Genomic DNA, 24,930 nt, shown 5'->3' on the forward strand with positions numbered 1-24,930 from the left:
AGACAAATTGTTCATAAATATAAGTGACTCAAATACATTTTCTTTGTGTTTCTTTTTCAGGTGAGTGGCCATTCTTCACTTGATTCTTTTGGACAAGATGTAATTGTGAACGCTTGAAGTTGTCAAGGCCAATAAGTACTCTGATCTTTACTCTTAAAAGACACACACACACACACGCACATGCAAAATAAGTACTCAGTTATTCAGATACCTCCCGTCCTCCTGGAAACACACCACACGCTCACACACAGACACGCGATTGCACAGAATTATTACAACAGATATGTCTTAAAGAGGTGAATGATAAACGTACAGTATATCTGCATAGGCCTGCTTTATGTTTTGATAACACTGGTCGATCCTTGACCAAGTCATGATTCTCAAGGTTTGGTTCAAAAACCTTCCTTCCTTTCCTGACCGTGTTCTTTTCAAGCTCAACTGGAATGTTTTACATCTAACTGAGTACATCTGTAGTGAGGGTTTAACACCTGTGTGTAGCCAAGCCCCCATCATGGGAATAGGTCATTCCATTTCTTTCCTATATAGATCAAGACTGAGGCGTGTCATGGAAAAACCCCTGATATTCTGAGTGGTGTGTTTTTCAGAGCTTTACTCAAAACTGCCTCAACAACAACAAAAGAACTGTACATATATTCGTATTATGTGCATTAATCATTGCACCCATGTGCTTGGCATGAAAACAGTGGTAACCTCGTGCCAGCGCAAGTCTAGTCTAGCATGTTTGGTTCCGTGTAGTGCCAGCACACGAAGCAGCATCGCCCCCGATTGTCTAGTTCAGCGTGTTTCTGGATTTGGTAGACCCGTGACGCCTTCTACACCCCCAGGCCATCGCGCAAATTGGTCAGAGAAAGTAGATGAACTTTTAGATTGGCTTGAAAGTGGTCTTTTTTTGCAGCGCAGTTGGCCTTAAGCGATTTTGGTGTATTAAATCGATTTAAAAGATTTGGCGCTCTGAGGACATGCCTGGTGGACCTCATGGTATTTCAATCCTGACTATGACACCAGGGTGGGGCAATCCCTCTGATTCACTGTTGAAATAAAATGAATTGTAATCATAATCGTAAAAAGTATTTTAATAGCACCCCTCTCACTAGTCACACACGGACGGACGTATGATCAGGCAGTCTCAAATTTCCCACGTCACACATGCTCACCACATCATCCGAAAGGGGAGATATTACATCATACGTGCCTATGCCGCGCATGAACTCTAGCGAGTCTAATTTCAGTTTGTCATGTTAACCACGCCTATTAGGGGTGGGGCGAGGGGGGGGGGTATTAGTTAGTAGCGCTCCATACAACCCCGATTTTGATGCAAATTAGATCTGAAGCAAGGATTAGACGGGAATGCACTACGTTCTATCCCATAATGGCGTACAAATGCTCAAATGCCCCATTCTACCCCTGCAAGTCTTGTAAAATACCAAAGGAAAGACACCTCCACCCATGTGTACAGTTAGACTCCGCTTCGGCTTTACTTGCGCCTCGGTGAAAAATGGGGCTCATATTGTGTACATCACTGTCACACATCAATTATGAAAGCAGTGTTTATCTATAGTGTGTGCTGTAATAATACACATGCCTCCATTCCACTGCCTTACCATTTTTGAAAGGCTGGAATTCATTGTGATTTACGTGTCGGCCCCTGAGCGATGATAATTACTCCCAGTCTTACTTTGCATAGTTTTTTTGGCTTTGCAGTACAAGCAAGAGCTCTGTTGTGATACTATCTTTTTATTGCACCCGAAGCATATATTTCACATCTGCTTTGTATTTGGAAAGAATTGCATACATTATATGTCATATGTTAACTTTCCATAATTTGCTTTATGGTTGGCAAAGTGATGGTGTTCTTAAAAATGCAAGTAGCTCTCACTGATGATCTGAGCAACTTGAGAAGTTGTTTTGGCCCCACTAGTGCAACACCTTTTCTAGAACATCGTATTTTTTCTGAGTGTAACCCTTCACTGCATGAAGTAAGCTTTTGGCGCATGGTTCAATGTGTTTTCAAACGGTAAGGGAAGGGAAGCGGCCCATTGTTTGCGCTGCTATTATCTTTTTATGGATGGAAGATTCAGAGGTGCATGTCACAGTGGAAACAGGATATGGAGTCAACCAGCCGAACTGATAAGAAATTAAGAAATGTCCTGGAGTGAGGCCACTTATGTCTATCTATCTTGTGTCTTCTGTCACAAGAGAGATAAAAAAAAGAGAGATTTACTTCCAATATGGGATATTATATTATGCAGCTGAATGTGACTATTACTGGAAACGCCTCTCATTAAGATGCAGTGCAGTTCTGCTCTGAACAGCTCCAACCACAATTTGGTCAATGAATATTTGTGTCACTGTGTCACTCAAAACATGAGTCTTAAAATATTTGTGATACATATCTTTGTAGTGGATCTCATTAGATAGTGTGCATGTTTCCGGTGACATTAGATAGCTGCATAGTAGTAGCTGAAGGTGCATTTTACGCTCGTCGGCCACTACGTGACTGATGCAGCCGACCCGGTGTTGACATTTCATTCATAAATATGATTAATAAACATGTTTTTGATATTTGGAGTTTTATCCACTTAAATTGATCAATCAAGATAAATGTTTTTACTGTGCTGCACATATTTTTCGGTACATCGGCCGAAATCCTTCCATGAGGAATGGTTTGAACAAGATATTAAAGCCCAGAACTCGTTTGATGTTAAATGACCAATTATTCCGTTAAGGTTTTGTTAAGGCACTGGTGTCAAACTCAAGGCCCGGGGCCAGATCTGGCCCAGGACCTTATTTTATGTGGCCCGCAAAGGGCAAATCCTGTGCTTCAACTCCCTGTTTCTAGCCCATTTTCTTCACTTTTAACAACATTGAGATATGAGATATTATCATTTATTTGTTACCAATCCTCCACTTTTAAAAGACATTTAAACATTGTTGAACAAACACTTACTGGCTCCTGATTTCAAAATTGGCTTTCCTTCGATATGTTGTGTGTACGTGATAACGTAAGGTGATCATACGTTCATATGGGTTATGAGTTTGACACCCCTGTTTTAAAGGCATAAATAATACAGTATATAGACTCTAAATACCAAATAATCATTGAAACGTATCATTCAAGAATATACAGGACCAGTGACGTTTAGCAGCGCACTGCAACATGGTGGCCCATTTGTGTATGTGTATATATATTAGTGCCGTCAAGTGATTTTTTTTTTTTTTTTTTACTAATTAATCACATAAAATTCCATGATTAATCACGATTAATCACATTTTTCAACTACTATTTTTGCCAAGCTTATAACAGATATTTACTTGAATAATATCTTGGAATTGACGCAAAATCACCAAATATGACGGATATTTAATTCAAAGACTGTTCTAATAGCTCTCTTGGATTCTTGAATACGATCTAAATGGAGACATCTTTGCAGACAGACAGACTCCAGCAGTGTTGGTTTGCAAGGCTCAGTGGTAACTTAAACACAGTGTTTTGTTCTGAGACGTGCTAAAGACAGCTAATGTGGCACAATATTTGCAAAGTATGCAAATATTTTTTTAAGTGAATCAAACTGAGTTAAAATATTAAACTGAGTTAATATATATATATATATATATATATATATATATATATATATATATATATATATTTAAACAACATAAATACAAAATATTATCAACAAAGAAATATTTATGCAAGAAAATAAAATCCAAATAAATGAGTGCTTCCCTGAGGGTTTTACTACCCTCTGTAGCCTCTTCCTGTCAGCCATTGGTACAGCTGCCGTACCATACTGCAATGCAATATGTCATGCAGTATGAATGCCCTGGATGGGTTGCCAGGAAGTCACAGGATACTGTTTTTTTTTTTTTTTTTTTACTAAATTTCTATTTCCATGGTTCCAGTTGCCTTGAATCAGATTTGTAGCATTAAAACATTTACAGTTTTTTTCCCCCCTGTTACTTTACAATTGATAAGAGGATACCTCTGACCCGAGGCACTCGAGATTGCACGTGTCTGACAATTTTGCTTGGGCGTGGCAATGTCTGCTAGTCTCTCATTACAGTTGAAAAACAGGATTTGGGACAAGAAATTAAACCCATTTTGATGTCACAATAGTTCTCCGGTGACTGTTTCTGCTTAATGACAGACATTTTTGTCATGGCAGTATATTGAAGTTCCTGATGGTGGTGAGTCACCGCTGTCTGAAACTTGACTCCAAAGCCGCAGAATAATGGGCCTTTTCTTCACTCAGCCACACGCACGCACGCACACACTCAGTAAGTTTTCTGCAAGTCGTTCGTGAAAGTAACAGCCCATGCAATCATTTTTCTCTCCGTTCAGAGGACAGAAAGAATGCATTGGATTCATTCTCTCCAGACTGAGGCGTTTTATGGGAGTGGGCATGATAAATCACTTCTGTACATGTCCATGTCTGTGTGTGTGGGCGCGTGCGCGTGTGTGTTTGTGTGCGAGTACAGTTGACCAGAGGAGGTACCTACATTGTGATATTGTCTAATTTATTACACACCAATCTTCAGGATCCAGATCCTAAAATAACATGTCGCCTCTCTGGTTACAATGCAAATCCTCACGTTGTGCCATGTGGTCAGGAAGGCCAATGTGGGAATCATGTGACAAGTTTTGTTGTGTGATTGTTGGTTACCCGTAGCAACTGCATGGCCACGTTCCCCTCAGACCTTAGAGATGCACAGCTCATTTGCCTAATCTTTGGGTTTGGTTGCTACAGCAACTAAAAGCCACACCCAAACGCTGACTCACCAAGCAAAAATTATTTTGTTTGACATTTTCCATTTGTATACAGTTTAGAGTTCTGAATATAGTATTCCTGTAATGATTAAAGTCTAAACCACAGATTATATTTAAATGCTTAACCATTTTTTTTAATTTTCAGTAACATATTTCTTGGAGCCGTTTCACAATGTAAATGATTGTAAATAATTCTGTCGATTGTCAGAGGCACTTTTCAGTCAGTCTAAACTCATTTGCATGATGAAGAACAACATACTGATGGTTAACTCAGCATTGTTCTGTCAATACAACACGTGGAAACAGGAGTTTAGAATCTTCAAGATATTTCTATACCTTTAAGAAATTCTTACAATATTAATTAACAGTTTGTTCTTTCCAATGTATTTAAAAAAATAGTGCCTTTCTCCATCCTTTTTTATACAGAACATTTATTTTGTATGGTCATTCTTTTTGTGCTTTTCATCTTTCTGTTCAGACTGGAAATCATTTTTCCTTATTTTAATGAAATGTATGATAATACCAGATTTTATTTATTTTGAATGGTAAAGAATCCATAATTATTCTATCGTTTTAAATAATTATCATTGTCATTTGGGCCATTTCTGCTCTCTCCCATTTGACTATTATGGCTGCTAGTAGATGTATGTGAGACATGGCACTTGGTAACCTGGGCAGCAGGGAGAATGTGTCCAAGCTGGCGAGGCCTCAAATTTACGGTGTAGATGTTCCTCTGCTTTTTTTGCGACAGACAAGAAAAGATTCCCTTGTTCTTTTCTCAGTAGTACCCTCCCTTGTTGCCCTCCACTCTCATTCCTTCGCTCTTTCGCACCCAAATTGTTAATGCCATTTTGGTGCCGGGCATGCAGTTGCTTTCACCGGGCTAACATGTAGAAGTGACAGCATAACTCGGCTGTAAAGTTGTTTTGTTCTGAGGGGTTTATAAGAACAACCATGAACAAAGGAGATCCACTCGGTGACAGATTCTGGCTCAGTCCGAAAAAAGGTAAGTCCCATGTTACAGAAAAAAAATTGGATCTCTAGCCGGACAGACGCTAAATGATTCAGCACTGCGCATGAGTTGCCACTAGACATTGGATTATACCTCCTACATGGCAATTCCTTGCTGCTGTTGGTTTTGGGTCTGTTTGCAATTTTTGTCTTTTATTCCTGGTGCGTGTTTGTTGCAGTGTTGTTGCAGATCTAAAACTTACTCTTCATACCACCAATTGTTTTCCAAACAAGACGTTTGATTTAATAGTGCTTTGTGCAAAGAGTGCATAATCAAAAATAGTAAAACTGCTCTACTTCTTACTATTTTTTAACTGTTGCTGGGCAAGAGTTGAGCAACTGGGTAAATTTTCCACAGGTGATTGTGTTAATATGCCAAATCTCTTTCATTACTATCCTTGCTTGCCCGCTTCAGGAAGAGCTCTGAGGATTTAGAGTCTTTTAGGTTCCTCTGCTTATTTTGGTGACTGTAGTCATAAATCTGTGACCTCACTTATTTCCACTCTGGAAAAGGTAAAGTCAGAAAGTCACTGTGATCCGCTACGAGAGAATTTGAACACACGCACACCAACTGTCTTTTTTTCTCCACATTGTATGAGGGGTTTTCCATGTAGATTTATGCTTGAATTTGTATAACAAAAGCCAAGAAACCAGGTTTTTTTCCTCCGGCTGCTCGTATACCTCTATGGTCACGCCTGTACGTTTTTTAATTGCTTGGTTCATCATCTCCTATCAAGGCTGTTTTGAAGAACTGAATAAAATTCAGCGTATCCTACCAGGACTCACTCACTCCACCATAACGTGTATATTCTGAGATTTTTCATTGGCTAAGAGTCACAGAAACTGTTTAAAAAAAATCTAAATCACCTATCCGCCTTACCGCCTGTAAAGGTAGAAATACGCAACAGTACTCTTGGATCTAGTGGTTGAAACAAGGTAATGCGCTCCTAAACCAGTACAGTATCTGTCTAAAGCTATCTCGCTATGAATGAACCTAAAAAATCTGTACTGAAACCCACAAGTTTAAAAACAGCTTGGTGTCATTATTTAAATTCAGTTTTCTTCGGGCCTCTGTAACGGAAAGGCTTGTGGATATATAAATAGCAGGAACAATGTGCTCAAATGGCTGTTGCCTTTGTGTAACCCACAGAATGATGAGAGTCTGTTATTGTGTTTAATAAACAGTTAATTTTCCAGAGGTTTCTCTGTTATGTGGATCAACACCAAGGGAGGGGGTGACACCGCGGATGGCCCCGTTGCCAGTCATGCGGATGGCACTGTTGCCCATCCATCAGTCGATAGCACTGGGTAGATTGAGAGCTAGCCCATGGCTAACGCCTCCTGTCGTGGTAAGGAAAGTTCTGCGATGACCCAGTGGGATATATTCGGGCCATCGGAGGCTTCAAGCAGATGTATTTTTGCAGCTCAAGCATGTAGGGGCTAAAGAAAGATGCTAGTTATAGTGGTGGGTGGTATTTGATTGACAGTTGACTGCTGAGCGGGGCGTGCTTTTACCACATTCCGAGGACTGCCCCCAGCGTTTGTGTCCGGAAGCAAGAGCTTTATTTTTCACAATTTTGATGATTTGGCAATTTGAAAATATTGTGCATGTGCGCCCTAGACAGGCACACAGCCTGAGGGAAAAGGCAGAGACGATGCAGGTTCAAGAAATAAGCAATGCACCAAATAAAAAAATATAGAAATAAACGACTCGTCGCTGATTGGATCGTTTGTTATCTAATCATTCAATGAGATTAGTTTGAAAAGATAAAGAAAAATGTAAAATAAAAATAAAAACAAAATATATCAACAGAGTTAAAGATAATTTTTTGGGGTTCCAAACTGGATTTCAAACAAACACAACTGACCTGTGCTGGTTTAATTTAACCCCTTTAGCACTAATACAGTATTGCAATAAATGTGTATGTTCTATTCCAATTTGCCGTTTTTAGTCACAGCTCAAATTTTCGCAGGACACAATTCTAAATCTAACTGGCCATAATTACTAGGGGTGCGACAATACACAAAATTCACGATTACTATACATTTGTGTCACGGTTGGATAGTTTTTTAATGCATTTTATTGTAAAATATCCATGTATTTTTTTTCTAGTTATTAAGTTTTGAACTTTTTTTTCTCTTTCGATAGAAATTCACTTCCAGAATAATTTGTCTGAATTTCCATTCAAGAATGTCACATTACTGGATTACACGAGTTTTATAGCTCAGACTAGTTCACTTTAGCTCACATTTAATTGAAGTTCTATAATTTAACCCTTTTTTGCTTGTACTGGTATTATATTTTATTAAAAAAAAGAAAGTTTGAAATGAATGCATTTACAAGATGACCATCTGTGTTTATTTGAACAACTATGATAACATAGATAGAATGAACAGAAAGCGCTCAAAAGGCAAGCGTACATAACATGGGGTGAGGCGCTTCACACCTATGAAGTCAGATTTATCAAACACTTTTGAGTCAGCAACATTTAGGCCGCTAACACGGTACTTTCTGTTTGCAATCTTATTTGAAACCATTGTTCAATAGAGTGTGCACGGAGCCGTGACCACTGGATTGAACAATTTGATGCAGATAATGAATCGTTGCACCCCTAATACTTTGCTCCATTACTAAGGTTCTAAGTTACTTAATTCTTGACTTATATAGCCATTGTCTATATGGGCTAAACCTAAAACAAAACACTGATTCACATTTATCCATTGAAATTTATTAATAGATTTATAATTAAACACACAAACATCAAATCTGATAGCTAATTTAAAAGAGCAGCAATTGTAAGAGTATATGTCAGCATACAAGTCATCTCATTCAACATTCTCTAAGTTTAGAAGCTTCTTGGGTTGGAGGTGTTGGAGCTTTATCATGCCTTAGCTCTGTCAAGGGTCACAGCTGTCCCTCCTGAGGGGTCAAACTTCTAACTATAACATGTCAAGTGACAAAGATAGTCCAATCAAAATCATCTTATCATTCAAAGAACAATGATAACTTTTGCATTGAAATCAGTGGCACAATGGAAAAAGCCGCCATGTATCTTTTGAGCTGCTCCTCATCAGCCTAGCAAAAATTTAGGAGGGTTTGGGTGCTAGACCCGAACTGTAAACTTAACAGCCATTAAAAGCCATTGAGTCCTTATCATGAAGAATTGTTGATCATGGTTCACTTTCACTGCATCTTATTGTCATGGATTTGAAAGGGGTTTGCTGATCTTTGCTGATCTTTACTTGGAACTGACATCAAAATGGAGGCTACTTGTGTTGCACAAATCTAGCCAGTCACCAGCCAACAGTATTGGTCATGACAGGTCTATTCCAAGACTTATGGAGGTCTGAAACATTCTATTAGATTTGCAACCTGAAAGCCAGAATCCTTGTGTTATTAACATTCATCAGGAGGTTGCTCATTTGTAGATGCAAACATTTTCTATTTGAATGGCTCAAGACTCCTAGTCCTGAAATTTACTGGGATGTTTAGTAGCTACTTTGTGAACGAGGATATTCATCTCTGAGCGCCTCAGTGTCTGGTTATGCAAAAGTCCTCAAAAGAGCAAGAATTTTATTTAACTATTGGAAAATTAAGAGTGATTATTTGCATATTTTTGCAACTGCATTTCAGTATGGATGCATTTAGTGCATGCAGCAGTTTTGTATATGTTTTTTTTTTTTAAATCATTCAAAGTTAGTAGATCAAAAACACAAGGCCGAATATACGCCCTGTACAAGGTACCTGAGAATCCCTTTGTTTGTAGTTGCCACCTCCCAGTTTATGAAAGAATGATTAACTCAACAATCACGAGGGATGTTTTGAAACATATTTACTTAAGGTAGGGTACATACCGGCATTGGCCATCCTCTTTCCTGCTGAATAAGGGGTGGAATCTAGTGTTGACCTGCGGTAAAGGAATTTACAATGTCAGGCTCGTTAAAAATATTAAGCAATCTTCAGTACAGAGCAAACAAAATACTATCTCTCATTGTTACGTAAACGAAAAATGAACAAATCTTGGAACACCTCACTATTGACATTTAAGAGTGTTAAAAAAATGAAAGATGTAGAGTTTGAGCTTGACTACCCACCACCCACCAAGCTGTTGGACTGTATCTGTGCAATAATTTTCATTCAGGTTAATATTTGTGAGGTCAGTGATCACTGATGTAATATTGGAGGCAGGGTCTGCTAACTCGTCATCTCTGTTCTAGTTCAGCCCAAAGGTGATTGATGCTATTGAGGTCGGGGCATTACAGGTCTGTGAAGTACTTTCACACTCAGCTCATCCAACCATGACTCGATGAACTGGCTTTGTGCGCTGTCATTCAACAAAGAGACCTTGTTTAAGAGTCTTCTACTCTACTTCTATTTAGACTTTACAATGTTCTGATCACCTGGATAGGATTGACCGATATTTTGCAAGATATTAATCTCGTTCACCCCCCCAAAAAAAGTCAGAAAAACACTTTAAGTAAAAAAAAAAAGTGCCTTATTTATTTAATTGTTTCATCTCTTTAATTACAATCTAGAACGGTGAACGTCGCTGTAAACACGTCAAAATAGCTTTCATCACTCTGAAATGCCTTGGAAATTCCGGCTATGCACATTCAGCCAATCACAGATGCAACGAGCAGGCTGCCATGCTGTTTGAACTAACATTGAAGAACGTGTGTTGTCCATGCACTAAATTTTTGCTAAACAAGAATACGATCATACTGTGGTCAGACTGTACGTGAACTGAGATATTCTCGCATCGCGATTACGTAGGAAGTCAATACAGTTTACGTAGATAGGTGCAAATAGAAGGTAGCGGGTGGAAAAACTGCCGGCCATTGCGATTTTTGGGCAGCGGGACTTTTACAACAAAACCAGCTTCCAATACAAGCCAAAAAGGAGCAGGCTTGGAGAATGTGGCGTGAGAATGTTAGTGTAGCTGGTAAGTGTATATATTACGGCAGTTGAACCAAAATAGCAATAGTATTTAGCATTAGCCAAAGTTTTAGCAAAACCACCGTCCACTTTGGGCATTCTATTTGTTTATTTATTTTTTTTCCATTTCTGGCTGAGAAGGAGCCCCTCCTCTTTTCTGTTGTGGCGTGGCAGCTAAGTCTGTGCCCTACAATCAAAGTCACTCAAGAAACGCAAGCAACATTATATCTTTGTTACGAACCTTACATAATCATTGGAATGGTTAACATTAAGTAAAAAAGTTAGAATGGCAGATAAAGTGAAATTTAGTATGTGTGTTTGTCAAGGAATAGTGGAAAAGATCTGCGCTGTGCTTTTTCTGCCATTGTTGACTGTTTGCATCATTGTTGTTGTTTGCTGTTTATTAGACTAAAAGATTGCTCCCTTGTGATCGTGTGACGGAGGCAATCATAAAAATGATAACAGTGATTCAAAGACGTGCAGCAAATTACCGAACAGAACAAGTCATCTTTAAAATGACAGTGTGACACCAGACAAGTTTCCCTGGTTCAGTTTGTTTTGCCAAAATAAACCAATGAATCACTAAATAAACAGACAAAAATAAATACCTGAATGAGAATTGCCCTTATTAGGGTAACCAATTAAGTTTATAACTTATGAGGATCCACAGAATAAACAGTAGATGCCCACATGCTTGTGGTTCAGCAACTGTGGATTTGCACATTGACAATTTTTTTCTTTCAATTTGTTTTCCAATATTTAATAAAAATATATGGAGAAAGGGGGTGCAATTCTTCCCCTCCATTTCCTGCGTATTTATTATTTATTGTTAAAATTGTTGTTGTGTTTTTGGGCGGTATTACATTTTCCTCCAATGCATTACAATGGGCATCAACTATACACTGATTAAAACTATTTGTGAGCCAGGCTGGTTCCTATCCCCCCGAATGACGGGGGTTGGCTGTGCAGGAAATAAACAAGTTGTTGAAATAGATTGCTCCATCTTCTGATTAGATCTGTGAAAAAAATATATATATACATATATCTCTCTCTCTATATATATATATATATGTGTATATATATATATATATATATATATATATATATATATATATATATATATATATATATATATATATATATATATATATATATATATAGAGAGAGAGAGAGAGAGAGAGAGAGAGAGAGAGATCGGCCCCAAAATTATGATCTTGTAAAACCTACTTCTATTTTATTTTTGTCTGCAGCATAAACTTCATTTCTGACTGTAATCAAACACAAGCTATATGACCAAAAAAAGGTCAAGTTTAACAGTTTGCTAAATGTGTTTAGGCTTTATTGTAGCAAGTGATCTTCGGGCTAAAGGGCATTGATGTTGGCCCAGCTGTCTTAAAACATCAGTTTAGAAACTTGCAGCTCCACTGCTATTCTGAAAAAGCACACATGGCTCTTCTACAACTAGCTCATTTGACTGTTACCATGGAAAATGCGATTACAACAAAAAGGGGGAAAAAAGTTTTCCACTAGTGGCTGGATGTGTAACAGTGTTTGTGGTTTCAAACACCCGGGAGGAATGCATCTTTTCATAGCTGCCCAGTAAAATTGCGCAACTGTTTCATACAGCCATCTTGCTCTCTATTCTGTTCTTTTCCTGAGTTCATCACTACTGCATGAAGTAGATTGATGGGCTTTTTTGCAGTCCTTGAAAAGTTCACCTTTGCTTTTAAATGGACTCTGGCCATGAGAGGTCACTCTCTCTGACACAGAGAGACGAACGGGAGACAGATGCGCAGAGGGGAGAAGTGATCTCGGGATAGAAATCTGATATCATGTCTGTGAGTGCTGAAAAGGTTGACTGTAATGCAAAGTTCTTTTTATAGTTATGCAAGAGTTATCAGCTCATTTGAAGTATGGCGTTCTAATGTTAGCCAGCAATAAACCTTTAAGAAGCATTGCCAAGTTGCATCATTTTAATGAACTGTGAAAAAGACTTGCAGTTTGTCGATGAAATATACTACAGATGAATATTAGAGCAATCATTTCTGTCCTTGTCTTTGTGCAAACTGAAATTCAAGAAGTGCAATATAAACAGTTCATAATTGCTCGTCCCTTAACATGTTGTAAATGTGTGTCTTTATTTCACTGATCCAAGATTGTGAAAGCTACACCTTCAATGTAGAATGATAGCTGATCTGGAAATGTGTAAAACTAGACACCTTGCTGTTGGTAACCTACATGCATGAATAACGAGTGGCTCCGGGCTCAGACGGATACATGCCATCTGGTTCTTCTCGCTTCCCTAACGTGTATCTGAGTTTCGAAAAGCCCATTCACTGAGCTGGTGTGTGTGACACACACAAGGGCGTGTGTCAGCCAGCAACGGTGTTAGTTTAAAAGTGTGTGTGTGCACGTGTGTGTATGTGTATGTGGTGAGCGTGTATTTCTGTGTGGACTTTACAGGAGGTGTGTACTTTTGTGCGTGAGTGGGCGTTTCTGTGGAAGTCACAGAGCCAAAGAACATGTGCTCAGACAAACTTCATTGGTGTGTTGCTTTATTCATTTGACTTTGCTCATTCTTATTGTTTATCCGTTTATTGCAGTTTTCTTTTTCTTTGTTGCTGCTATATTTACTCAACTGAGAACTTTTTTCCGTGCGTCTTTTTTTCCATAAGGAATTGAGAAGGAAGGTAGGAGGAGCCCAACTAAGTGTGCTTCACTCTTTCTCTTCCACACACTCACATGCACTCTCTCTCTTCCATTCTGTCATTGCCATCCCAGCAGAAGGGAGCAAATCTTTATGCTGTGAGGCGACATAATTTGAATTTTTTTTGAATGACAATTGAACGGATTATTTTTTTTTTCTTCAACAAAACCAGAAGGATCAACGAGAACACAAGCGTGAGAAAGTAAGGGGGTGTATTACACAGACTTTTTTCTCTTTCATTTCCATCTGATTGAATTGAAGCACATCTTTTGCTAGTGGACTTTTTTTCCCCACAGTAAGACCTGTGTGGTCTGTTGAGTCTTATTTTTTTCTTTTTTGAGATAGTGTAGATATAAATCAAAATGGTTGCGGGAATGCTCATGCCCCTGCGGGACCTGAGGGCAATCTACGAGGTTCTCTTTCGAGATGGTGTCATGGTGGCCAAAAAGGACAAGCGACCTCAGACCAAGCATCCTGAGGTTCAAGGAGTGTGCAACCTAAAAGTAATCCGTGCTATGGGATCACTTAAATCCAAAGGCTTTGTGAAGGAAACATTTGCATGGAGACATTTCTACTGGTACCTTACGAATGAGGGTATTGTTTACCTGCGTGACTACCTCCGCCTGCCGCTTGAAATTGTCCCTGCCTCCTTGCAGAGGTTTAAGAAATCAACATCCTCTCTCGCCATGGCTCAACGAGCTGCAAGGGTCCAATCTGTTGAAGGTCCTACATCTTATGTGCCCAAACCGGGGCTTAGGGGTGAGGCTGAAAGCCAAGAAGCAATGGCAGAACGTCAAAGCTACCGCCATCGGATCATGGGTCCCAAAGAAAAAGAGGGCTACTCTGACAGGACCCCCAGATTCAGAGGCCGTCCACTGTCTCCACAAACTGTTCGGCCTAAACAAATGGCTGAGCAGTCTCATTTGTTATTTACAAAGGGGAACAGCTCTCGGGGTGAACCAATGTTGATGGACCACTCACATCAGCAGTCTGATGTGAGCAATGAAAAGGCAACATCACAGGGGACCAAAGTATCTGATGTTCAAATGGAGAAACAATTGAATTTGTTCTCTACTTCAAAAACACCTTGGAAAAATGATGTCCCAAAGCCCTCTCAGACTGCAGGATCCTCCAAAGCAGCCCCACTGCTTCCTGTAGGCCATGGTGCTGAGGCTACAAATGCTGCAACTCCAGGGATTAAACGTGGGCCCTCTAGTCCTAAAGCAAACACAGACAAGCTGAAAATTGAGGATGCAAATGCCTATAAAATGACTACCAACAATTCAACTAGTTCAGTGCCACCTGAAACAGAGATCAAAAGGGCAGTCCACAAGGAGGCTGCTGCACAGGTTAAATCTTACATGAAGGCCACTGCTGTACCAGCTGATGAGGTAAATGCTTTGACCTCTCAGTTTTCTGCCCAGGGAAGTAGTACTTCAGTGACAGAAGAAAAAATGAAGGTTAATATTGAAGCAAAACTTGCCACAGTTGAAACAGCAGGTGAGAAGAAGAAGAATAAAATGGTTAAACCAGCTTCTCAGGAAACATCCAAGCTCATAAAAAGCACTGATATTCCTGTTATAAAACCTTCAATTAAAGACGCAGAGGGCAAAGAGGTGAAAGAAGAAATTACTAAAAATGAACCAGCCAGATATACTTCAAAAAAGGAAGTTGAATCCAAAGTGATTCACAAAATGGCCAAAATAACATCAAACGTGGCCATCATTCAAGAGAAAAACAGATCTCAACCAGTTATATCTGTAGAAAATAGTACAATTAAAGAAACTCAGCATATCATTGTCTCTGTGACCCCAGGGGCTCTCACAGAAAAGTCTCAAAATCAAGAAATTATTGAGAATACAGCAGGGGAGTCCTCAATAACTGAAGTTAGGCCTACTACAACGATGATGGTTAGTGCTGAGAAGGCAAAACCAGTCAAAGACAAAACTGCACCGAAAGTGAAGAAAAGTGAGGTAAATGCAAGTCATGGTGACAAAAAAGAAGACACATCGCCACCTGAAGAAGCATGTAAAACTCCTGCACAAGTCTCTATGCCTTTGGAAACAGGGACTTCTCCTGGGCTCAATCAAACTACTGTGCCCACTGAACTGGCTATTGAACACAAACAAGTGATTGCGGGGAGCTCTAAATCCAAGCGAAAGAAAAAGAAATCCCAAGCAGAGAAAACCAACAGTAGTGAGGCTACACCTGAGACAAAGGTTGAAGATAAAAATGTGAATGACAAAGCCCATGACAAAGACCAAACCCTTGAAACAAGCACAATTGCCGAGGGACCACGTTCTATGCAAACAAATAAGGCTGAGCCAAAATTAAATAATGATAGGGAGCAAGCAATTGATGTCTCTAAACAAATGGCAGTGATACCAGTGGGGAACACCTCCAAACAAACAAAGGCTATTTCTGAAGAGTCACCCTTGCCATTTGGCCAGAATGCTGCAGTGCCCCCAGTGGTTCATACAGAAGTTACACAACAGCCTGACATGAAGTCTCAGAAATGTGGGGAAATCAGTGCTGCTAAATTGCAAACAGTGGCAGAGCCATTACAAGAACTTGCCCACCCTGACAAAAAACAGGCAAATTTGTTGAAAAGGTTGGATAGGAAACAACTGGTTGAGAATTCAGTGACTTCAACCGTAAAGCTGGAAGCAGAAACACTGCCATCCACTGAAATGACACCTTTGCCTGAGGACACAGTTAAAGACAGCCCTGGTGTGACCTCTGAACTGAAAAAACATGATGTTTCTCCAAAAACGACTCCTGAAAGAATGTGCAGTGAGGAAACCAGACAGGCAGCAGCTGCGCTCTCGCGGGCCCCAGCAGACAAAGGGGAGGTGGAGCCAGAACTTCTCTTTGCAGAAAAAACTAAGCAGGAGGTTCCGAAAGCAAAAACATCCTCTTCTGTTAGGGAAGCACCCAAAGCCAGAGAATTAGCGTCAGCAGAGCCAGTGGTAACAGCCGAGGCAGCTGTAGCTCAGGCACGGGCCAACCCCCTTGTCAAGCAAGAGGAGCCTCCCATAGTTGCACAACATTCAGCCACTCCGGCAGCAGAGCGCGACACAGCAAAAAAGCTCTCTGTGTCGGTGGCCTTAAAGCAGAAGGAAGAGAAGAAGAAGGACTTGCAAGAGGACACACCCTCTGCCACTGCAGCACCCATAAGCGCCCGGCCTCACCTGGGGGACACCTTTTCGTCTGAAACCTCGGAAACAGACGAGGACAACATGAAGAGGAAAATTGTAGTGGTTGAAGAAATAGTTGAGGTGAAGCAGCTTGTTAGTCCTCAGGCAACTGGGGAGCAGACAAGTCCACAAACTGTGCAACCGGAGGCAGACGAAGAAGATGAGTTGGACTTGGATGTTTTGGAAGAGATTGCCACAGAGAGGGCACTTCTGTCAGGGGCGCCGCCTGCCAAGGTGCATGGAGCTTCACCTGAGGCAGACTGGGACCACTCGCTGGAGGAGCCAGAGGACAAGACATGGCCTAACTTCATAGAAGGTTTGTGAACCAATTATGCTACTTCCTGTATCTTTCTCTATTGCACTTTGTCTTGCACATTGTTTTGAAGTGGATTAAAAGTCACACCATGCTCCAATGATTACTCTGAGAATACAAAGAAAATGCAATGTTCTTCGTTTCATTTTAAAATGGATTAAGGCAATGGATAATACAAGGTGCTACCTTTTTTGAGTAAGCCCAAGTAGGTGTCACTTTTATGAATAGACAGTGTAAAAAATTCATTGAGGTATGCATGGGATTTAATTATCTGTGTTATGAGAGTTTAAACATTAGGCTGTTAAAACATACCAGGGGTGTTTTCTCGTCACTGTCAGTTATCACACAAGTGATTCATTTCTGTACATACATCAACGCTTAAAATATAGTTTTCATAAAAGATCAAATTGAGTATATATCTAAAGATTCCCTGAGTTTCCCCTATGCAGCATGTGCAGTTGATTAAACAAACGCAACCCATACGTACATTGTGGGTGGGGAATTTTGGTTCTGCACCATAATAAACTGAGCTGCAGATGAGTAGAGTGAAAGTCATTCTCTCTAGGGCCACTCTTTACATTTTTGCCAAATGAGATGATACAGACCTGAGGTCACTCCAGTAAGGTGGGGCTGTTTGCTAATATTTGGCTTTGCCTGGTCCCTGCAGAGATACTTGGCCTGATTAAAGTGAAGGAGGTGTGGTACATTTGGGAGCCTTTCTCATCCTTTTACTGGCAATAATACTTCCTCACTGTTAAGATGTTTTCATGACACTAAAGTGTGCTGTGGCTGTGTCTTGGTTGTCCTGTCAAGCTGATTTGTATTCGAGAGAGATTTGCTGACATTCCATTATGCAATACCATGTGTAGGATTTGGGAAGTATGCATGCAATGTGATAAGAGCTCTGTGAGGTTGCCTCCTTTTTTCCAATTCATGAAAATAGTTACCCAACTGGTTTTATGCTTAACAGCTGGGTCAAACTTGAGTATTGGCACTGAAGTGGGTCCTTGTGACTCCGATTATATGCAGACGAAAAGTGAAGTGTATGTAATAGTGCTGCTCACGTGACAGGGTGTAAGAAGTGCTTCACATGGGCGTTGTCTGGTGTGGGTGTGAGTAATCGGCAAAGAGTGAGGGAACAGCTCGCTCATAGCTCGCCTGTAGTATTTGTTTAGTTCAACACATGACACAAGATCTGTGTCTAATTAGCAGACATGATTGAATCTGTGGTCAAAATGTAACTAGTCACAGCAAAATATCAATACAGTTCATGCAAATTTACCATAAAGCCAACACCGCCTACTAATCCAACACAGTTCAAAGACTCTTCATACTTTTGATGATTGCGTTTGAAATTCTTTGTCTTTTGTGGTTTTTGTAGTGGAGCATTTTACATGTGAAGGGGTGAAATAAGGCTCAAGAGTTTCAATCAGTTAAGTCTATTCATCAGTTTTTGGTGTCCCACTGCTGACATCTGCTGTCCATTCACAACCATTGTTGTCTTTGACTGCTAATGTCAACAAGTTTAGACAGGTGGTGCTCGGCTAGCTGTGTCCTTCTAATTTGACCTCAGTTGAGTCTTACACACAGGTTGTCATTGAAGCTATTTTTAGTACTATGATTATTTGTGCTTGGTCTTTTACATGCCTGCCTTCATATAATGATACAACAAGAGTACTTACCTGCAGTATGTTTAATTTTATTATTCTAAAATTACTTTTGAGTCACATGCCATGCATGTATTATCAAAAAAGTGAGTGTGTGTGCGTGTGTGTGGGTGAGGGTGTGGGGGTGTGTGTGGGTGTGTGTACAATGTTCTGTTTGTAGCTGTGCAAAGAACATGCATTGAATGGTGAGTGCTGCCCTAAGATTTTGCACATTCCACATTGGAATCCAGTAGACATGCTTTGAGAAAGTGTTTCAACTCTGCCCACGCATGGCACAAGTGACAATTGGACTTGAAGACAATACGGACGTGCCACTGAGGTCCTCCTTGTTCTCAAGTGAACCGTTGCCCAGTGCGTACTTGTGTAACCGCTTAAATGAACAACTACACTATGTTTCAGCTCAGTGCCTTTCGTCGTGGTAATGCACCATATTAGTCATGTGAGAAATGCTCACTAGTCACAAATTAAAGGGTTTAAATAAAAAAAAAATCACAAAAATGCAAAACTGCACAAAACTTTCTCGGGCTTCTAATGTAAGTGTGTAGCTTGTAAAGATTTGTGCCTTACATGAAAACACCAGTGTTTGAAATTCTGATTAGCATTGATTTTCTTTTTTTACAATTATTAATTAATCAGGAAGCAATTAAATATTTCTAGAATTTTTTTGTCCTGATTCTGAATCTACCCTTGTTTTGGTTTTCATAATAATAATAATAATAACAATAATAATAATAATAATAATGTTATACGGATAATAATAAATAATATATAATAAACATATTAATAATAATAATAATTACTATTATTGTTGTTATTATTATTATTATTATACAAGAGAGGCATCTATGATAAAGTGATCTATTTAGGAATTAAAGGTGAGGTTCAGCAACAGGTAGGTTTTAGTGAAATGGCAAAATATGTATTGCACAAGCTTTTATAGGTCAAACTTTAAAGAATCCATCCAGCCATCCATTATCTGAGCCACTTATTATCACAAGGGTGTGCTGGAGCCTATCCGGGCCGTCTTCGGGCAATAGGCGGGGATTAACCTGAACTCGTTGCCAGCCAATCGCATGGCAGACAAAGACAAACAATGACTCGCGGTCACTAACACACCCACGGACAATTTATAGCATCCAATCAACCAACCACACATGTGTTTGGAATGTGGGGTGAAACCGGAGCTGTGTTTTTTTTGCCAAGCATTTTATATGTACTCTTTGTTTTAGTCTTTTGGACAAAAATGCTTTTTAGTTTTTGCCACGTTTAGTCATACCTATCCATGATAGTTTTTGTCTAGTTTTAGTCGACGAATACTCAAAAAGGTTTTAGTCCGTTTTTGTTTAAAAAAGGCATACAATGTTTCCACCCATTAGCAAAGACTTTCTGATTGACTACTAAGGTTTATACGTTGCAAACAGATAAAAGATTACAAGTACAATGGGAAGGGATGTCATCAATTTTGAACGTCTGACAGACCACACGCTAACAACTTCGTTTTGTCTTGTCTCGTCACCGAAAATTAATGTACGTCGCGTCATGTTTTCGTCATCAAAGAGCCACATTGAGCTCGTCATCTCATTAATCATCATGCCAAATTGGAAGGCCGGAGCCGGAATCGAACCCTGCATTTCTGTACTGTGAGGCGCACGCGCTGTACAGTCTTCAACAATGCTGCCCTCAACTCAAAATATCTCAAAAACCTGATGTCCTACAAAAAAGTATATATATTTTTTCTTAATTAGAAATATGTTTAGGGACATAGCTCTCATTCAAAACTGCTGTTGAACAATGTAATCATTATAAATTATTTTGAAAGTGCCATTATTTTGAGCTGTACAATTTTTGAGTTGTCTGGGAAATTTATGTCTGACACTAACTTGATTCAAACATAATAATAATAATAATAATAATAATGATGATAATAATATTAATAATAATAATAAAAGAAGAAGAAGAAGACTTATATATTGATTTATTCAGCATCATCATGACAAAAGCTAATGGCCAATAACATGTCCGACTTTAAATGTACGGTACTAAATTGTTTTAATTGATATATACGATATATGTGTATATACATATAATAGTTACTCCAATGCAGGGGTCACCACCGTGGTGCCTGTGGGCACAAGGTAGCACTCAAGGATGACATTTGTAGTCCGCAGGTCTATTCTAGAAATAGCTCACCAGAGAAGGGACACGTAGATCACTAAGAATGTAAGATTGTTGTACAAGTGATCATTTCCAAATGAACACTGGCAGATATTTATATAATGTTGCCCATTTACAGTTGTCTATTTCCTAGTAATACATAAAGTTAATTTGAGCAAATGTCTTGTTTCAGAAGTGTGTAAGATCAAACTGGTAGTCATTTGCATTATTCAGTAGCCAAGAAGTGGAACCTCGAGTTAGAAAGACCCTTTTTACAACCTTTTCAAGGGTCAGTGCTGCGCTTCTCACAGTATTTAAACGTCATTGGCTTTGCAGCAGCTCATCTGAAAGGGCTTTGGAACCAGAGTATACATTTGAGTCCCATTGCAGATAAAAATAAATTAAAAGGGCTCCTCTGCTTACTGTCTATGGCTGGGTTGCCCCTGAGAAACTGACTTTTGGGGCTGCAGTAGCTTATTTGGAAGAATTCAAGCTTTGGAGCCAGTGAGTTGTGGTTTGAGTCCTGATAGAGACTAACAAATAAATAAATAGTGCCTGCCTGCTTTCTGTCAGTTGCTGTGGTGCCCGTGAGCAGAGACAACTTTGCTTCAGCAATAGAACTGTAAAGTCAGTTTCAGCAAAATCCAGGAAATGGAGATCAATAACATGTGGAAATAATTGCAGGCTCAGTGAAAAATACTTATGACATTAGTCATGTCTCAGGGTAACGTCAAAGGGGGATTCCGTTTTGTGCATGTTAAAATAAGACTTTTTTATTTTACATTAAGATTCTTATGTTCTTATGCCATCTGTTGAGTGCTTGTCTCTTTCCCCTTTGACAATGCGTGTCAATGGGAACATAGTAGTTCCATATGGACACATCCTTAAAATACATTACAGTTATGTAATTTAGCATGTATGCTATGTGCATGAGGCCTCTGTAAAGGCAAAAAGGGAGGCTCAGGAGATACATTTCCCACATTCCCTTGCAAAGCCCCCACATGGTTTGTCCATGTAAATACCTTGTTTGCACAATAGACATCATGCAAAGTAACTACATTTCTAGTCTGGTACCAAGACACATGTTTGAATTGCTTTTAACATTGCAGAGAAATGCGACATGTTGACAGCCCTGTAATTCATCATGTCTTGTGCATTTAACAAAGCAAACTATATTTAGACCTTGTGTGTGCATTGCGGTGATCCCAGAAGGAATATGGGATTTACACCAGAAGCGCTGAGGGGATGCTGAACTATTTTGCAGTGAAGACCATGAGTGAGAGAGTTTAAATTGGAATTGGTTGTCTGCGCCATTCATTTGTGATCTGAAACGGCAATTTCCATTCATACCTGGAAACATGACATTGTTACATTGCCACATTTATTTTTTGATCCAGAATTTTGGGACTGGTACTGTTCACAAATGTACATTGTAGCATTAAACAAACTGTGTGTGCCTGCTGTGAATAAAGCTAGCCAGGGACAAATGCTTGTCTAATTGTGTTTTCATGGGATTAATGTCTTTTATCATCATTATGGGGAGCCATCTGATGGTGTTTGCGTCTCCAGGGGCAAATTTGCCAAATGTCCCGCCAGAGTGCTTCCATCAGTTTCTAACTGTGACACTATGTGATCATCTGGCTGTGTTAGATATTAATAGCGCCCAGTCAGCACCAAGCCTTTCTGCCTGAACATCCAGCCCTCTTAGCCCCTCGCCCCTGCCCTTTTCCCCAGGCTTGGGGTCGTCCCTCCTCCCCTGGCCACAGAAGAGCAGGCTGACGGATCCGAGCAGCAGGCGCAGCCTGTCAAAAGTCAACACAAGGGAGAAACAAGGCAGTTCCGCGCAAACAAACAGCAGCCTCTCCTTTGCTGTTCATCCCCCCTCGGTCCTGTTCACTTCTCGCGTTCTCCTTCCTCGTCTTCCTGTACTCCTCTCTATCGTCTCTTAGATGAAGATCATACCTGGTAGGTCACCAGATTGGGGTTGCTGTGGTGTCGATGTGTCTAGTCTTGTCTTTCTGTCTTGACTGTTTGTCGAGTACTGAGCTGTCAGAATTCTTTTGGCAAACATGAAGGTGGAAGTCTTGTGATCCTGGAGCTCCCTCGCATATTAACACGAGCACTACACACTAGATACAGTACGCACTGTATATGCGCGTTCACATTACACTAACAGCAACTGGCAGCTACTGCCACACACATTCCATGTCGCATTTAAAGGATTGAATTAAGGTTGGCTGCACTACTGCTTTATTTCATTCGACAATGTGTCAATGGAAGGCACTGGGCCAAAGCCGCCGCCCATCAGCCTAACCTGCATCCCTTGCTACTTTTAGGAACTGTTTGTTGCCTACAAAAACAAAAAGTATGGGCAACTTTAAAAGCATTTACATTTTTCTAAATTTGGTTTATTGTGAAATTCTGGACCGACAGACTGTGTGCTTTTATTAAGTTATTAAAACAAGATTCATCTCGTTCCAGATCTTGCACTTTTTTTTAATGCTTATTGTAATGATAACATAAGGGCCTGCAAGTTTGTGTCACCTATTACGTTAACCTAATAAACCCATCCACTTCCGTTGGTTTAATAATATGCCTTACATTACTATGGTGTGATTTTGCAGGATTATCATGGTCCAATATTGCATTTTCTGTGCCTCTGATATCCAGAATGTCATCCTGGTAGGTAATGGCCAGCCCATCATATGGTCCATGTTGCAAGGCTCAATGGTGTGTCAGAAAAACAGCTGCAACTGAAATAGATGTGAATAGTTCTATAGGGATTAAAATCTAAACCTGGATTTAGATTATTACAGTTCAGAATACATTGAAAGAGGAGGGTTTGAACTGTGTGTCATTTGTCACTAAAATCTTGAGACAGCTGAATAAATAGGACAGAGGGGGAAAAAATTCCAAGATGGACGATTTCAGGGTGGAGAAAACAGCAGGAATTCTTCCACGGGGTCTCCTTAAAAAAGAAAAAAAATGCCACACCCATGCCATCACACTGTTCTTTGACCCCCCTCCCCCAACCATGAAGGCCCCACCTGTCACCACTAACCAGGCTCTTTCTCTCATCCACCACTCTACCTTCTGTTCCAAGAAATGCCTGCAAACTCTGATTGTATTTTGAAGTTTGAGAAAAGACGAAAAAAACAAGGTGAGGGAGATGCAAGTTGGATTAAAATGACTCAAAAGTAGTTCACAATAGTCAACAGAGAACTGAACTAAATTTCAGAACATTTGGTCCAGTATACCAAATATGACATTTAATTTGTACATTTTTTGGGGGGTTAGATTCTCTTCTGACACCCAAACAATTTTAAAATTGTGTTGTGGCTCTAAGATCTAATAGTAATATCTCCTTTTAATTGTAATTGCAAATAATTAACCCTCTTTGTGATAATGGGGAGCTGACTTGATTGATTCCGTGTTGCCGAGGCATGGTTGACGCTGATAGGATTCCAACAGAGCACCGAGTGGAAGGCCGTTTTACAGCAGAGTTACAGATGACACCTTTACAACAACCGTGCCTCCCAAACCGGTTTTGTCACGTTTGCTTAGCACAATAATGCTGTCTGCGTGTCTCTGTCTGAGAAAGCCACTGAGGCATTCCAATTATTTTCAAAATAACTACCTGGAGTTAAAATTTTAGCTGGGCCACCCGAGAAAGGCTCTGATGTGAGCACATTTGTTGTGTTATCCATACAAGCAAAGTAAATATTCTCTGGAATATAAGACGCACCATTATATAAGCCGCAGCAAGTCTTTTGGGGGGAAAAAAACAACAACAACACCAAAAACAGAATGATTTTGTACAGTGCATGCACATAAAGTTACATAAACAGATTCTTAAAACAATGCCTTTTAACACGACAACAACTTTGCTAAATAAAATAGAACAGGCCCAAGAGGAAAAAAAAAATCTAGATTAATTTAGCATATTTTCTGAACTATAGAGCGGTGAAAGAAAAATCCACAGAAAAGCTGCACCCTTGTATGAGCCTATCTCAGCTATCTTCAGGAAGTATATGCGGGGTACACCTTGAAATCCTTGCCAGCCAATCGCAGGGCACACAGAGACGAACAACCACTCATGCCCACACCAAGGGACAATTTAGAGTTTATTCAACTTACCGTGCATGTTTTTGGCATG

General features: G+C 39.8%; 1 protein-coding gene across 6 annotated transcripts in view; it reads left to right on the forward strand.

Annotated features, from left to right (window-relative positions):
* The window catches only part of plecb (plectin b), a 115,750-nt gene that overhangs the window by 39,420 nt on the left and 51,400 nt on the right, over positions 1 to 24,930 (forward strand). For 2 of the 6 annotated variants that reach the window (XM_088305783.1, XM_088305775.1), the window contains exon 1: positions 13,791 to 16,956. The exons of 3 other annotated variants lie outside the window; for them this stretch is intronic. In XM_088305783.1, coding sequence (XP_088161909.1) covers positions 13,806 to 16,956 — 3,151 coding nt within the window. In that variant the 5' untranslated portion in view covers positions 13,791 to 13,805. Of the gene's footprint in view, positions 1 to 13,790; positions 16,957 to 22,693; positions 22,740 to 24,930 lie in introns of those variants that run through there. One more of the 6 variants, XM_088305782.1, reaches the window with a different exon arrangement.

The sequence above is a fragment of the Idiotropiscis lumnitzeri genome, chromosome 10, assembly GCF_059441095.1.
Source record: "Idiotropiscis lumnitzeri isolate Australia: NSW breed Sydney's pygmy pipehorse chromosome 10, RoL_Ilum_1.0, whole genome shotgun sequence".
In the NCBI taxonomy this organism is placed as follows: Eukaryota; Metazoa; Chordata; class Actinopteri; order Syngnathiformes; family Syngnathidae; genus Idiotropiscis; species Idiotropiscis lumnitzeri.